Source organism: Staurois parvus, unplaced genomic scaffold (genome assembly GCF_062004578.1).
Source record: "Staurois parvus isolate SC_StPar_1 unplaced genomic scaffold, SC_StPar_1.0 ptg000085l, whole genome shotgun sequence".
NCBI classification, from domain to species: Eukaryota; Metazoa; Chordata; class Amphibia; order Anura; family Ranidae; genus Staurois; species Staurois parvus.
In genome coordinates this window covers 2139953-2154427 of record NW_028317881.1, presented here as the reverse complement: position 1 = coordinate 2154427, position 14475 = coordinate 2139953, and the positions used below count along the sequence as shown (strand labels likewise).

The 14475-nt window shown below is 42.6% G+C and overlaps 1 protein-coding gene across 5 annotated transcripts in view; it reads left to right on the top strand.

The window, feature by feature from the left end:
* The window catches only part of TCF7 (transcription factor 7), a 411229-nt gene that overhangs the window by 330434 nt on the left and 66320 nt on the right, over nt 1-14475 (top strand). For all 5 annotated transcript variants that reach the window (XM_089669958.1, XM_089669955.1, XM_089669954.1 and 2 more), the window contains 3 exons: nt 10073-10235; nt 11824-11931; nt 14410-14458. In XM_089669958.1, coding sequence (XP_089526084.1) covers nt 10073-10235; nt 11824-11931; nt 14410-14458 — 320 coding nt within the window. The remainder of the gene's footprint in view (nt 1-10072; nt 10236-11823; nt 11932-14409; nt 14459-14475) is intronic.

Here is a 14475-nt window from a genome sequence, read left to right as displayed (position 1 = left end):
AGCTGGTGGGTGGCACTGCTGGGCACCGATCATCAGGGCACTGATCATCAGTGCCCTGATAATCGGTGCTGATCCCTGCTCTGACAACTGCCGATTCTTATGACGCCCTCCCAGAACTGGCCGGCCGCAGTGCAGCCGTCATTCGGCTATCTGCGGTCGGCAACTGGTTAATATCACTTTAAGGCATAATGCCTGGAAAACCTATTACTCATAAATACTTTCAGAACATGAGTTCTGTGTTGGCAGATTCTGTTCTGTTTCTATGGGGTTCTGCCAACATATTGCAGGCCACAGGAATATTCTATCAATATATTACATGGTTTGTAATACCCTTAATAAATTATTTTATTAGGAAGATGTCTTTTTGTACTCAAAAGAAGGGATGGATTGTGTTCAGTTGCTAAATATATTAAGTCTGTTCTTTTGGTTGTGGGGTTTTTTGTTTTTTTTGTTTTTTTTTTTTGTCTTTTGGCTTCCAGGCAGATGATAGGTTTTAACCCCTTTATGACAGCTTAACACATATATGCCGCATCCAGGAGTTGGGCTTTAAACCTGTGCACTGCTTATATGTTCCTTTGTGCTGTGAGCTCCCAGCCCTTGCTCAAGGCTTTCCATGACAGCCCCGGGTCTCCTGCTAACAATCGGGACCCTGGGGAACCAGATCCTTGTCACATGATTGATGTGATAGCCTCTGATTGGCTATCACATTAATCCTTCATTCTGCATTTGCTGCCTGTGTTCTCTTGTCTGTGAAGAGGAAAGACATCAGACTTCTCTGCTAGCGAGGAGAAAAAAATACAATACATCTATTTCTCCTCTAGAGGAGATGTTTACACAAAAAAGTCTGTTGAAGAAAAAAAAAAAATAAAAGTTAACTAGTTCAGTGCTTGACTTATTTTAGTGAGCATAGGTGTCAGTGTTAGTGACAGTGGGGTTTATTTACTAAAGCTAGAGTGTTCAAAATCAGGCTCACTTCTTCATATAAACCAATCAGTTTCCATGTTTTTTTTGCCAAAGCTTAATTGATCCAGCTGATATTAGAAGCCGATTGGTTTCTACGCAGACATGAGCCTGATTTTGCACTCTCCAGCTTTAGTAAATCCCAGTTTGTCAGTATTAAAATCAGTTAGTGGCAGTGTGTCTGTTACGGCAATTTAATTGTCTGTTAGTGTTGGTTAGTGTCAGTGTATTTCGGTAACAAAAAAAAAGGTTTTATATTTAGCATCAATGTGAGTGTTGGCATCAGTGTGTTTAGGTAGGACAAAAAAAATACAAAAACAAAGTACCGTATTTCGCGCTCCATAAGACGCACCTGACCATAAGATGCACCTAGGTTTTAGAGGTGAAAAACAAGAAAAAAAATATTATGAACCAATGGACTGCAGACATAGTACAGGAAATGACCAGAGATTGCGGACACAGTACAGGACATGACCAGAGACTGCGAACACAGTACAGCAGATGACGAGAGACTGCGGACATAGTACAGGAGATGACCAGAGACTGCGGACATAGTACAGGAGATGACCAGAGACTGCGGACATAGTACAAGAGATGACCAGAGACTGCGGACATACTACAAGAGATGACCAGAGACTGCAGACACAGTACAGGAGATGACCAGAGACTGTGGACATACTACAAGAGATGACCAGAGACTGCAGACACAGTACAGGAGATGACCAGAGACTGCGGACACAGTACAGGGGATGACCAGAGACTGCGGACACAGTACAGGGGATGACCATAGACTGCAGACACAGTACAGGAGATGACCAGAAACATCGGACACAGTACAGGGGATGACCAGAGACTGCGGACACAGTACAGGGGATGACCAGAGACTGCGGACACAGTACAGGGGATGACCAGAGACTGCGGACACAGTACAGGGGATGACCAGAGACTGCGGACACAGTACAGGGGATGACCAGAGACTGCGGACACAGTACAGGGGATGACCAGAGACTGCGGACACAGTACAGGGGATGACCAGAGACTGCGGACACAGTACAGGGGATGACCAGAGACTGCGGACACAGTACAGGGGATGACCAGAGACTGCGGACACAGTACAGGGGATGACCAGAGACTGCGGACACAGTACAGGAGATGACCAGAGACTGCGGACACAGTACAGGAGATGACCAGAGACTGCGGACACAGTACAGGAGATGACCAGAGACTGCGGGCACAGTACAGAGAATGACCAGAGACTGTGGACAAAGTACAGATGACCAGAGATGGCAGACAGTGCAGGGGATGACCAGAGACTGCAGACAGTAAAGGAGATGACCAGAGACTGCAGACCTTTGGGGAGGGAGGGGGAGCGGGTATCTGAATTTGACAGGTACCCGCTCCCACTTTCGTGGCGTTGTCCTTACCTCTTCTTCCGTGCTGGCTTCTGTGACAGCCGGGTGCCCACTGCGCATGCGCGAGAAGCGCTGCGCTTTGTGAATGGCCCGGCACCTTCTAGGACCTGTCATGTGTCCCAGAAGACACCGGACCATTCACAAAGCGCAGCACTTCTCACGCATGCGCAGTGGGCACCCGGCTGTCACAGAAGCCAGCGCGGGAAGACTGTACAGCTCTGAAGCGAGGAACAGGTAAGGCCCTGCAGGAGAGAAGAGCTGAGCGGCCAGCCCGATATTCTGACATGGTGGCGGCAGAAATACCAGACCGGCCACTTTATATTCGCTCCATAAGACGCACTGACATTTTCCCCCCTTTTTTTGGGGGGTAAAAAGTGCGTCTTATGGAGTGAAAATACAGTATGTACTACTGTTTCTTGGTTTTCAACGTATGGGTGCAAAGAACAAATAATGCACTCAGGTGGTTTCGCCACAATCGTCAGGAGTAGAACCTATTTTGAAGGTTCTTTTGGTAGTGGGTCATGCTAATGGTATGACAAAACAAACACACACACTTAAGTTGAACTGGACGGACTGGTATCTTTACTCAACCTAACCAACTATGTTATTATGTTAATGATTTTGTCTTATTGTCAATAAGCATCTCTTTTAAAGTTGTGTTGCACTGACATTTTCTTTATTCTTATAGTGTTTCTGCTAAGCCTTACACACCATGTTGCTTGAATTCCATAGGTGCTTCTAGTAACCCAATAGATGTGAAAGATAGGTGCATAATTCTGCATGCATTTATTAAAGTACCTCGCCTTGCATTATGAAATAATAGACCTAAATACATCTCTCCCAAGATTTACATACTGTGGTGAACGAGGACCCTCAATTCCTCTGATATAAGCTGAATAATGAAGTGAAAAATCTGTGTAGTCCTTTTAACGCTTTATGAACTGTGGTTGTATCCCCTGTTGCATGCATCTCCTGTTAACAGAGGATTGCGTGTTGATATTCCATTACATATTGAAATTTCCAAAGATTGTTTAGCATCACCCCATGCCTCACAAATTTCATGAAATGGGGCGAGGTCAATCAGGACAGCCTCTACGTGTTTTTTCTGGAAAGGACGTCTTCAAGAAGCCCACCATGTGCCATCATTAGTGCTCCTTATGTACCCTATGCCCATTAACCCAACAAAGGCCGGGACTTTGTTACCACTGGAAAATTCATTAAAAAACTTTTAAAATTCGCATGTATTGGCACCTACGACCTGTACAAAAATAAACTATTGCTAAAATCTGCAGTATTGAAGGAAAAAATGGCGCCTTATGTAGAGATGACAGAATAAAAAGAAAAGACAAAAAAATTGCAAGAGGCACCTAAAAAAAGGTGGATAATGACACCAAAATTAAAAAACTCAAATATTGGAGACAAGAAGGATTATGCCAATCAGTGAGTTTACAAATGGCAAGAGAATCAGGATCCACCAGGTTCCAACGAATCTTCCTTTGTGGATGATACCAAGGAAAACACACAGATAAAAGAATATACCAAGCCACGATCATTTAGCCCACAAAATCAGAGCAAATCTGCCAATAATGACCAACTCATCTTCCAGAATAGCTCAAAACCAGGGAGGTCCACTTATAACAAATTTGAACCTTTAAGAGAAAATTATTCATATAGGTATTATGTCCACCAGGGAAGGATTGGTTAGTACACATGACCATGGAGAGGTTGAAATAGAGGTACAGGAAATCATACGTGCTACAAACCCACCTAATGTACTCAGGGAACTGAAAAAAGCAAGATCAAGGAGGAGAAAGAAACAATACAGGGGCTGCACAGGCAGCCAAAAAAGAAAAGAGAAAGCCTAGGATGAGGTCTGTTTTAACTTGAGTAATATCACTTCCACTCAGGAAGAATTACTCGTGTTGGATCAAGGCTTAAAATACGCACCACTTAAAAATTTGGATAAATTAACTTACATAGATTTACAAAAATTTACACGCAAGTTCTAAAGAAACCGAATAATCAGGAGAACTTGACCCCTTCGGAACACAAACCTAGTGATAGTACATATAAAAAAACTATGGGGTAATCAGAGTACCAGTTTAAAGAAAAAAACAGAACTGGCAAATAAAGGGATCAAGAAGAAGGCTTTTCGCAAACAAGAAGGAAGATATTTATGGTTGGATGCCCCTAAGGCTCCAGTAATGTATCAGGTGCAAAAGGTTCATAAGGAAAAAAAACATCCACCTGGGAAGACCCATCATTAGTGGTGTGGAATTCCTTTTCTCCAGAATAGGTGAATAGATAGACCTTTTTTGCAGCCATTGGCCAGTAGGGGACAGTCTTATCTAAAAGACAGTAGGGACTTGATGTCACTGTTAAAACAGGCTAAAGTGAATACAGATAACCTCTTTGTCATAATAGATGTGGAATCCTTGTACATTAATATCAAATAAATGGAATAGCAGCTGTAGCACGGGCACTGGATCAGCAAAATGATTTAACCACTAGCCTACAGGGCACTTATACCCCCTTCCTTCCCAGGCCAATTTCCAGCTGTCAGCGCTGTCACACTTTGAATAACAATTGCACGGTCATACAACATTGTACCCATATGAAATTTGTAGCATTTTTTTGTGACAGATAGAGCTTTATTTTGGTGGTATTTAATCACCTCTGGGTTTTTTATTTTTTCTTACACCAAAAACCACTGAAAATTTAAAAAAAAAATTTTTCTTAGTTTTTGTTATAAAAGTTTGTAAATAAGTGATTTTTCTCCTTTACTGATGTGCGCTAATGAGGCTGCATTGATGGGCACTGATAGGCTGCACTGATGGACACTGATAGGTGGCACTGGTAGGTGGCACTGATGGGCATTGACAGGCATCACTGATGGGCACTGAAAGGCAGCACTGATACATGGCACTGATAGGCAGCACTGTTAGGCGGCACTGACTGGCACTGTTAGGCGGCACTGATGCACACTGTTAGGTGGCACTGACTGGCACTGATTGGCAGCATTGATAGGTGGCACTGGTTGACATTGATAGGTGGCACTGACTGGCACTGGTGGGTGACACTGAAAGGCAGCTCAGATGGGCACTGATATGTGGCATTGATGTGCACTGGCACTGATGAGCACTGACATAAGGCACTGATGAGCACTGATAGGTGGCACTGCTGGGGCTACACTGATCATCAGGGCACACTGATCATCAGTGCCCTGATGATCAGTGTACATGTCACCTCCGCGGAAAGCCGATTTACCGGCTCTCCTCTCGAGCTGTCATCGTGACAGCTCGAGAGGAGAGAAATGCCGAAAACCACTGAAAATTTTGAAAAAAAAATTTTCTTAGTTTTTGTTATAAAAGTTTGTAAATAAGTGATTTTTCTCCTTCACTGATGTGCGCTAATGAGGCTGCATTGATGGGCACTGATAGGCTGCACTGATGGGCACTGATGAGGAGGCACTGGTAGGTGGCACTGATGGGCATTGACAGGCATCACTGATGGGCACTGAAAGGTAGCACTGATACATGGCACTGATAGTCAACACTGTTAGGCGGCACTGACAGGCACTGTTAGGCGGCACTGACGCACACTGTTAAGCGGAACTGACTGGCACTGATTGGCAGCACTGATAGGTGGCACTGGTTGACATTGATAGGTGGCACTGACTGCCACTGATGGGTGACACTGAAAGGCAGCTCAGATGGGCACTGATATGTGGCATTGATGTGCACTGGTAGGCACTGATGTGCACTGGTAGGCACTGATGGGCACTGGCACTGATGAGCACTGACATAAGGCACTGATGAGCACTGACACAAGGCACTGACAGGTGGCACTGCTGGGGCTACACTGATCATCAGGGCACACTGATCATCAGTGCCCTGATGATCAGTGTACATGTCACCTCCGCAGAAAGCCGATTACCGGCTCTCCTCTCCAGCTTTCAGCGTGACAGCTCGAGAGGAGAGAAATGCCGATAACCGGCATTTCCATGTTTATATGTGATCAGATGTGATTGGACACAGCTGATCACATGACCGAGCCGACATCTTCGGCTCTTTCCGTGATCGGTGATCCGCTGTGTCCAAGGGACACAGCGCACGGCAGATCGCCGCGTTGCGCGCTCCCTGAGCCGCACAAAGGCAGTGAGAATGGGAGGACGTCATATGACGTCCTCCCAGAATGAGAGAACTACCTTGCGCCCATCATATTACTATATGGCGGGCAGGAGGTGGTTAAAAAGGGCCCAGAAAAAGTTTATTCTTGATGCCTTGGATATGGCCCTTAGCAATGTTTTTGTTACAACCATCAGGACTATAACCAGACCAAAGGCATTGCAATAGTAGCTAAATATGCCCCCAGCGTGGCTAAGAGGAAATATACAGTACGGTATGGTCACAGCTGACAGATATATTGACGATATAGTGTTGGTTTAGCAGGGCACTAAAGAAACATTTCAGGAATTCATGGCACACATAAATCAGAATAAACGCAGTATCAAGTTTAAGCAAGATTAATTTTCTAGATTTTATCATCTTTAAAAATCGAAATATGTTATACACTAGGACTTATTTTAAGGTCATAGATAAGAATGGGGGGGGGGAGGGGAGAGAGGGGGGAGAGGAGGGGAGAGAGGAGGGGGGGGAGAGGAGAGGAGGGGGGGGAGAGAGGAGGGGGGGAGAGAGGAGAGGAGGGAGAGAGGAGGGGGAAGGAGGGGGGGAGAGAGGAGGGGGAGGGGGAAAGAGAGAGGGGAGAGGGGGAAAGAGAGGGGGGGAGGGGGAAAGAGAGAGGGGGAAAGAGAGGGGGAGAGGAGGGAGAGGGGGAAAGAGAGGGGGAGAGGAGGGGGAGGGGGAAAGAGAGAGGGGGAGAGGAGGGGGAGAGGGAGGGAGAGGGGGGAAGAGAGAGGGAGGGGAGGGGGAAGGAGAGGGGGGGAGAGAGGGAGGGGGGGAGAGAGGGAGGGGGGGAGAGGAGGGGGGAGGGGGGAGGGGGAAAGAGAGAGGGGGGAGATTGATCATCTATTGCACTTATCTAGGGTCCATGGCCGTGATACCCGACATGCAGCGATGGAGTCTCCTCTCTTGCTCCCCTTGCTCCTGGTGTGGGTTCATAAGCCGAGCCCACCTTCCCCTGTTCTAGAATTGCTGATCCCACCTTCCCCTGTTCTAGAATTGCTGATCCCGCCCTCCTGCCTCCCGCCCGAGCCCTGCCAAGCTCTCCCGACCTGCCAAACCCTAGTCCCTTGCCTCGCGGCAGATACGCCCCTGCCCCGGCGGACCGGATAAATGTACTCGGCGGGCCGCATGTGGCCCGTGGGCCGTAGTTTGAGGACCCCTGCTTTAGAGTGACTCATAATAGGAACCCTAAACATTTGACATTTTTAGGGATAAATAGAAAAAAAATAAATCTGCGCTGTATCAATAAATTAAATAATAAAAATAGTAATCAAGACTGCTGCAGCCTTAATATTTGAATACCAAATGTGCCAATAAATGTGCTCATGTGCCAATAAAAGTGCTCATGTGCCAATAAATAAAAATAAAGTACAAAAACAATGCATATAAGAATCTGTGCTAAGCAATTCCTATAAAAGTTCATAAAAAAGCAGTGTTAAACAATTAATATGAAAGTTTATAAAAATCCATGGAATCCCAGTGCTAGGGCTCTGCTTGTGAAAACGGTTGCTTCAAAATATATCACCACCTCCACATGTGCTTCTACCACCACCTGTGCTCACTCCTTACCAGACGTTAACTTCCAGACTATAAGGCTCCATGTACACAGGACACGTCTGAACGATGGAAACTGACTGCTGGAAAATGTAGGTTAAAAAACATCTTTTAGCTGTGTTTACATACCGTGTTTATGAGCGTTTGCGTTTAGAAGCATTTTTTAAAGATAACATCAGGAGACCTTCCAAAATGCACAGAATACACTGAAAAACAGTAAAAAAATTTACTATTTCAGACGTTTTGAGAGAAATAGAAAGAGCAGAAGCTGATAGAGCAGTGTTTGTTGAGATTAGCTGTCTTTTTTTTTTGTGGTGTTTGGATGTGTTCCAGCTCATTTCTGTGCAGAAATTATTGCAGCAATGTCTAACATATTTTCTTTCATGCGAAACCTCAAAGTATGGCGTACCAGGTCCATTTGAGTACCAAGAAAATGCTTTGCATGCATTTTTCATGATGAAAAAGGCTCTGGACAGCATCTGGAAAAGGAAGAGTTAAAAAAAAAAAAATTGCAAACGCTTATAAACGTGGTTAGCTGCTTTTACATGCGTTTACACGCATTTACAAGCATTTGACATTTGAAACGCTGATAAAATCTACTCCGGAACGCAAGCTTGGTGCATTCAAAAAAACGACTGTAAACTCAACTGCCTCTAAATGACTGTAAACGACTATATGTACTTGGACACATAGGGAAACATTAGGGAGAGTTCAGGGGCTGCTGAAAAAAACGCGGAAAAGCTCCTAAACGTGAGTTTATCAGCTGCAGTGTACATGGAGCCTAAGAAGTTAAAACTAGCATGAGAAGAGACTCCCTATGATCTTGGAGGCAGCAACCCAGCTCATCAACCATGCCAGCCTGATTCCCCACTAGGTGGCTCTCACAACAGCTCCACAACTTTCTTGCATCTGCAACTCAGGATACATATATCACTCAAAGGAATAATCATTAAACTCCATGACCCAGTATCTTTGAAAAACACAGGATTTATTTTAGGATAACTTGCTCACACAGGTATCAATATATCAATCATGTACAAACAGCGCCGCCGCCCCATCAGTAATCTGTACATGCATAGTGAAGCACGAGAGGTGGCACATTGAATAACAATTGGAAGCACTGATTGGAGTAATGAGTTTACTCATTCTTACTGAGTGGACTTTAGAGCACATATTGGACCTTTTTTTTTTTTTTTTTCCTCCTATTATAATTTTTATTCTGGTTTTTGGAAATTTGCCATGGTATGTGGAAAAATGCACTGTATATGAATATTGTAATATAGATGATACACTTGAATTTCTTGGGAGACAATTGAACATATGAACTCGCACAATATTTTAGGTAATCTATTTTGAGTAATTCTTGAGCACTGCTTCACTTTTAAGTTGTTAGTTCTTTGTGTGCAACCAAAAGGGAGAGCATATTTAAAACAGCTGCTGGGATATACTGTATAGTACACACTCACCCATAGCTCCGGCAACACACGTATAACTATTAAATTGTATCAGTTGTTCACCTTATGATAGTTTTTTTTTTTACCATGCCAAAAAGATAGACATAGCGAGTAACAATGATCGTTGGGAAAAGAAAACCGACAGAGTGGTTGTACAGAAGACTATTGATAGATTGACTTCTGTACAACCAGGATGCCCATACGTGGATCGAAATGTAACTGGTTCCTTCTGAACAGGCCAAATTTTGATCCATGTATGGCTGGCTTTAGTCTACTGTAACATTAAATAATGGTAATAATGTACCCCATTCATTTTAGTCTTTTATTTTTCCTATTCAGGGAGCTAAAAGAATAAAAATAAGTACATTTTTTTAATGTTATACTTTACTATGTTTATGAAGAAGTAAGCTGCCTGCAGTCAAGAATAATGATGGATTTGTAAACATGGGAACAATTACATGGTTTGTGTTATAAGGTGACTATTTTTTGTGTTTGTGCTTAATAAAAGGAAGCCCCATTCAGAACCAAAAAGAGAGAAGGAGCCTAAGAAGCCTACAATTAAAAAGCCTTTGAATGCCTTCATGTTGTACATGAAAGAGATGCGAGCAAAAGTAATTGCGGAATGCACCTTGAAAGAGAGTGCAGCCATCAACCAGATTCTTGGAAGGAGGGTGAGTTTTTTTATAGCAAAAGAATGTGTTTTTTTTTTTGTTTTTGTTTTTCTTCCCAGCTGTGACCTCTTAGCCTAGGGCAGCACAATGTAAGAGGTGTCAGGTATTTTGTTATAGATAGTTTGCTTAGACACTCCAAATGACAAATGGATACAACATCAGCTCCTGAATGATCCCCACTTTGCCAGCAGCCAGGCATACCTGCACTTTGCAAGGAAAAGTGGTGACATCATGAAGTTTGTATATGATGATTTCTCTGCAATGTATGAAGTTTCTAACTGAAGTTGAATTTACGTTTGCAGGGGATGCCTATAATTAACAAACTTTTGGGATAAGCAGTGAAACCATAAGATGAGCAAGGGTGTAGGATATCTGAGGATTTATGTAGAGAAGAGTACTTGTTTCATGATTGCAAGGGAAATTGGCTAAATTTTTCTCCATAACATAAGTACATTTTACAAAACATGTATGCAGAGTGGGAAAGTGAAAGAAATGTCCTGCATGATGGCTAGGCAGCTAGCTTTTCAGAAGAGGTCATCAATAGCAGCCTCATATGTTCCTGAAGCTGGAAATTATTTTAAATAGCTATTCAATTCCTAAAAACTGAGTCAGACAGTACTAGCAAGGTGGTATTTGCGTAGATAATTACAAATGAAAATAAACGTATAGCATTAATTTTTTTATAAATATCTCAAATGTCATACCATACAAAGGAATCCTTTTGGAAATGGAATAATTTTAATAGATGGCTTCATTTTTATGTGTAGTTATTTGTAAAGTTTGGGTTCCCCTTTCATATGTGTGGCTTAAAGTGTTACTAAACCCACAACAGTAAAATCAGTCTGTATATGCAGTAAAGCATGCTGTTATACTCACTGTGGAACCTAAGGGATTAATCCTTTGCATTGTGTAAAATGGCTGTTTGATCCTTTCTTCTCTGCCCCTCCTCTTGTTGAAATGACCACCTGATACAGACTGAATCCGTAGTCACATGCACAGGCTCAGTTTGGTGTGTATTGCTAGAGAGGCTTTTTTTTCTTGGGAGGGTGCATGTGATCAGCACGGGGCCAATCAGCACTGTCCAGACAGAGAGTCAGGGGTTTCACATACTCCTAAAGGAGAAAGAAATCTCCTCCTACAAGCTTTAACCAGTGCTCTGCTGAAGTCATAAGACTGCTCTAACTGCAGATGAGAAAAGGTATTTATCAGTTTATATTTACTAAAATAATTGCAGTTCCATGTTGTGAGTACTGTGAGAGACAATATATACTGAATGCAGGCTCCTGGGTTTAGTAACACTTTAATTATCATGCAGGTTAGCAGTGCTATATCAAGTAGAGAATGAGTGCCAAAATCTCTTGTGGCCAATAACTATGAAAGTTGAATGGTTGCCATATGTTTTTGTTCATAAGCTAAAGAGTTTGGGTGCCAAACATTTGCATTGGTTCTACTTTGCTCTTGTGTATTGTGAGTTTTATTTTTATCTTTTCTTGATGTTAGGGTGGGTGAGTAATCATTACTTAAATGTAGTATGTCTAACTTTTGATTAGTATTAGACACTATGTTGTATGCATACGTTTTTTTCTAGTGGCATGCCTTATCTAGAGAAGAGCAAGCTAAATACTATGAGCTAGCACGGAAGGAGAGGCAGCTTCACATGCAGCTCTACCCAGGCTGGTCTGCCCGAGACAATTATGTGAGTGCATTTCAATTACTCCTACAAATACCATATTTTATGCATGTGTTTGATATTCTAAATATGGAGAATTCCACTTATTGTAGCCCAATAACAGTGATAACAGTGGGATAAAGTTTTACTCATAGTCTTGCACAGAGCAGTTTGGATCCACCTCTTGTCAAGTCCCCTGCTGGCGCTCCTGGATCCTCCCTCCTTTTGGGTGCCCCCATAGCAAGAAGCTTGCTATGGGGCACCCAAGTAGACCCAGTCCCAAACCGCTGCTCCATGATATGCAGCTCGGCCCCACCCTCTCTGTCTCCTCATTGACTTGATTGACAGCAATGAGAAGGCAGAGAGCAGGGACAGCTGAGGTTCTCGTTCACATCGCTTGATTGCAATGGGGCACAGGTAAGTAAGGGGGGGGGGTTGAAGGGAGTGCTGCACACAGAAGGTTTTTACCTTCATGCATAGAATGCATGAAGGTAAAATACCTTGAGCCTTTACAACCACTTTGATGGATTACTAGATGTGGATCTTCCACTGGATCCTCTTACATGTTTATTGGGCTATGTTGATTTCTCACCACTCAAGCCACCGAAGCGGATTACTGTTATATGTGCGCTGTTTGTGGCCCAAAGACAAATTGCCCTTACGTGTACTTCCCCGCACCCTCCAACCCTATCTGATTTCAATATTTGATCTGAATAAGTACATTTCTTATGATACATACTTTTTTTTTCTTAGAAATTTATTAGAGATTTGACTTGAATTGGACATGTTGGTTAGTCCACATTTATTTTTACATATATATTGTACATTCACATTAGTCCCTAACCCTCAAGGGGCGTACAATCTAAGGTCCCTAACTCACATTCATATACAGTACAAGGGACAATTTTTAAACAGGATCCAATTACCTACCAGCATATCTTTGGAGTGTGGGAGGAAACCGGAGTACCCAGAGAAAACTCATGCAGGCACAGGGAGAACATGCAAACTCCAGGCAGGAGGTGCCGTGGCTGGGATTCGAACCAACGACCCTAGTACTGCCAGGCAGAAGTGCACATGAGCCCGGTATTGAGTTAGGATGCAGGCCCTTTTAGATATAGCAATGAGACCCATATGCAATGTGGGATCCATGCTGGCCGTTATAATGCTCCTTTTTAATTTTTTCTCTCTATAGAGTACATTTGAGTATGCTCTAGCTTGAGTTTGTTTGTCCCCCCCCCCTCCTTTTTTTTTTTTTTTTTCTTTTTGTGCTACATATTTTGTTTCCATTTTTTTGTTTTGCTATGTAATTTTTTGTTTGAGATGTTCGGACTTTGTGGACTTGTTTGTGTTTAAAATAAAAACATGAACAAAAATTTTCAAAATAAAATCTGAATTAAAAAAAAAATATTCAGTATGGAACAAACCAGAAAGCTTTGCTCAACCAAGATGCTGCTTTGTGGGGAGGAGGTGATGGCTTATCACCAGATAACACTGCTTCTTTCTAACATCACTGGGTAGCTTAACAAGTAATTTTTATGTATGGTGTGATGTGGCTGCATCTAAACAAAGTTTCCTCAACTATTTTCATACCAAACAATGTAAATGGCTATGGCAAACCCACTGTATGTCAGATGATACAGCATTTCTGTGCCCACTCCTGAATTCTCCATGGGAATGCAACGAGACTTTACTGCAGTTGATTACACTGGAAGCGTGGGTGAAAAACTTAGTTAAGAGCGTAAAAAACTGCCATAGGACCAAACCTTGCCACGTGCAAACTAAATAAATCTGTTTGGAGCATACTTCCACTTTAAGTTTAGTTAAGCAGTGCATTGTTATTATCTGCTGTGTTAATTTTCAGTATGATGCATTTTAAATAAGCATCAGGTTTAAATGCAGTAACGCTTATGCCATATAAGATTTGTTTATGGCACTTATACTATCTGTTCTGTCCTCTCTACATGTTTCCCTTTGTGTAATTCGATATGTAGCTAAACTTTCCTATTCTGCAGTAAGCCAGACTGAATGTAATCTTGAAGTTTTATTAACAAAACAGGGTGGGCTGAAACTATTAAGAAAAAAGATAAGTACATATAATCACTATATTAAACTAAATAGGTTGCAGATGGCAGCAAGTCCATGCTCAGCAGCGATGCTGCCTGTAAGGGATGTAAGTTCAAGCCATGACATGTGCTGCAGAAAATTAGGACTGGTTCTTTTCCCTCAATTCTTAAAATGGAGTCTGAGCTCCCAAAGTGCAGATGCCTCCTGTTCCCAGAATAAAGGATGATGGAAGCTTTCATTAACCACAAAATACTTGTTTATGTAAAACAGTGTGTTTATTCCTGGCTCCAACTAGTGGCCAAATATAAAATTGCAGGCTGAATTTCCATTCTGAAGGCAGATCACTGTCCTCTGGAAATTCATTTTCAGTGTGCGTATGTATGTATATCAGTGATTAATGTATGGGTGTATGTTTATATATATAAAAAATGTTTTTCATAGGGAAAAAAGAAGAGAAGAACAAGAGAAAAACATCAAGATTCCAGCTCAGGTGAGGTGCACACTTTG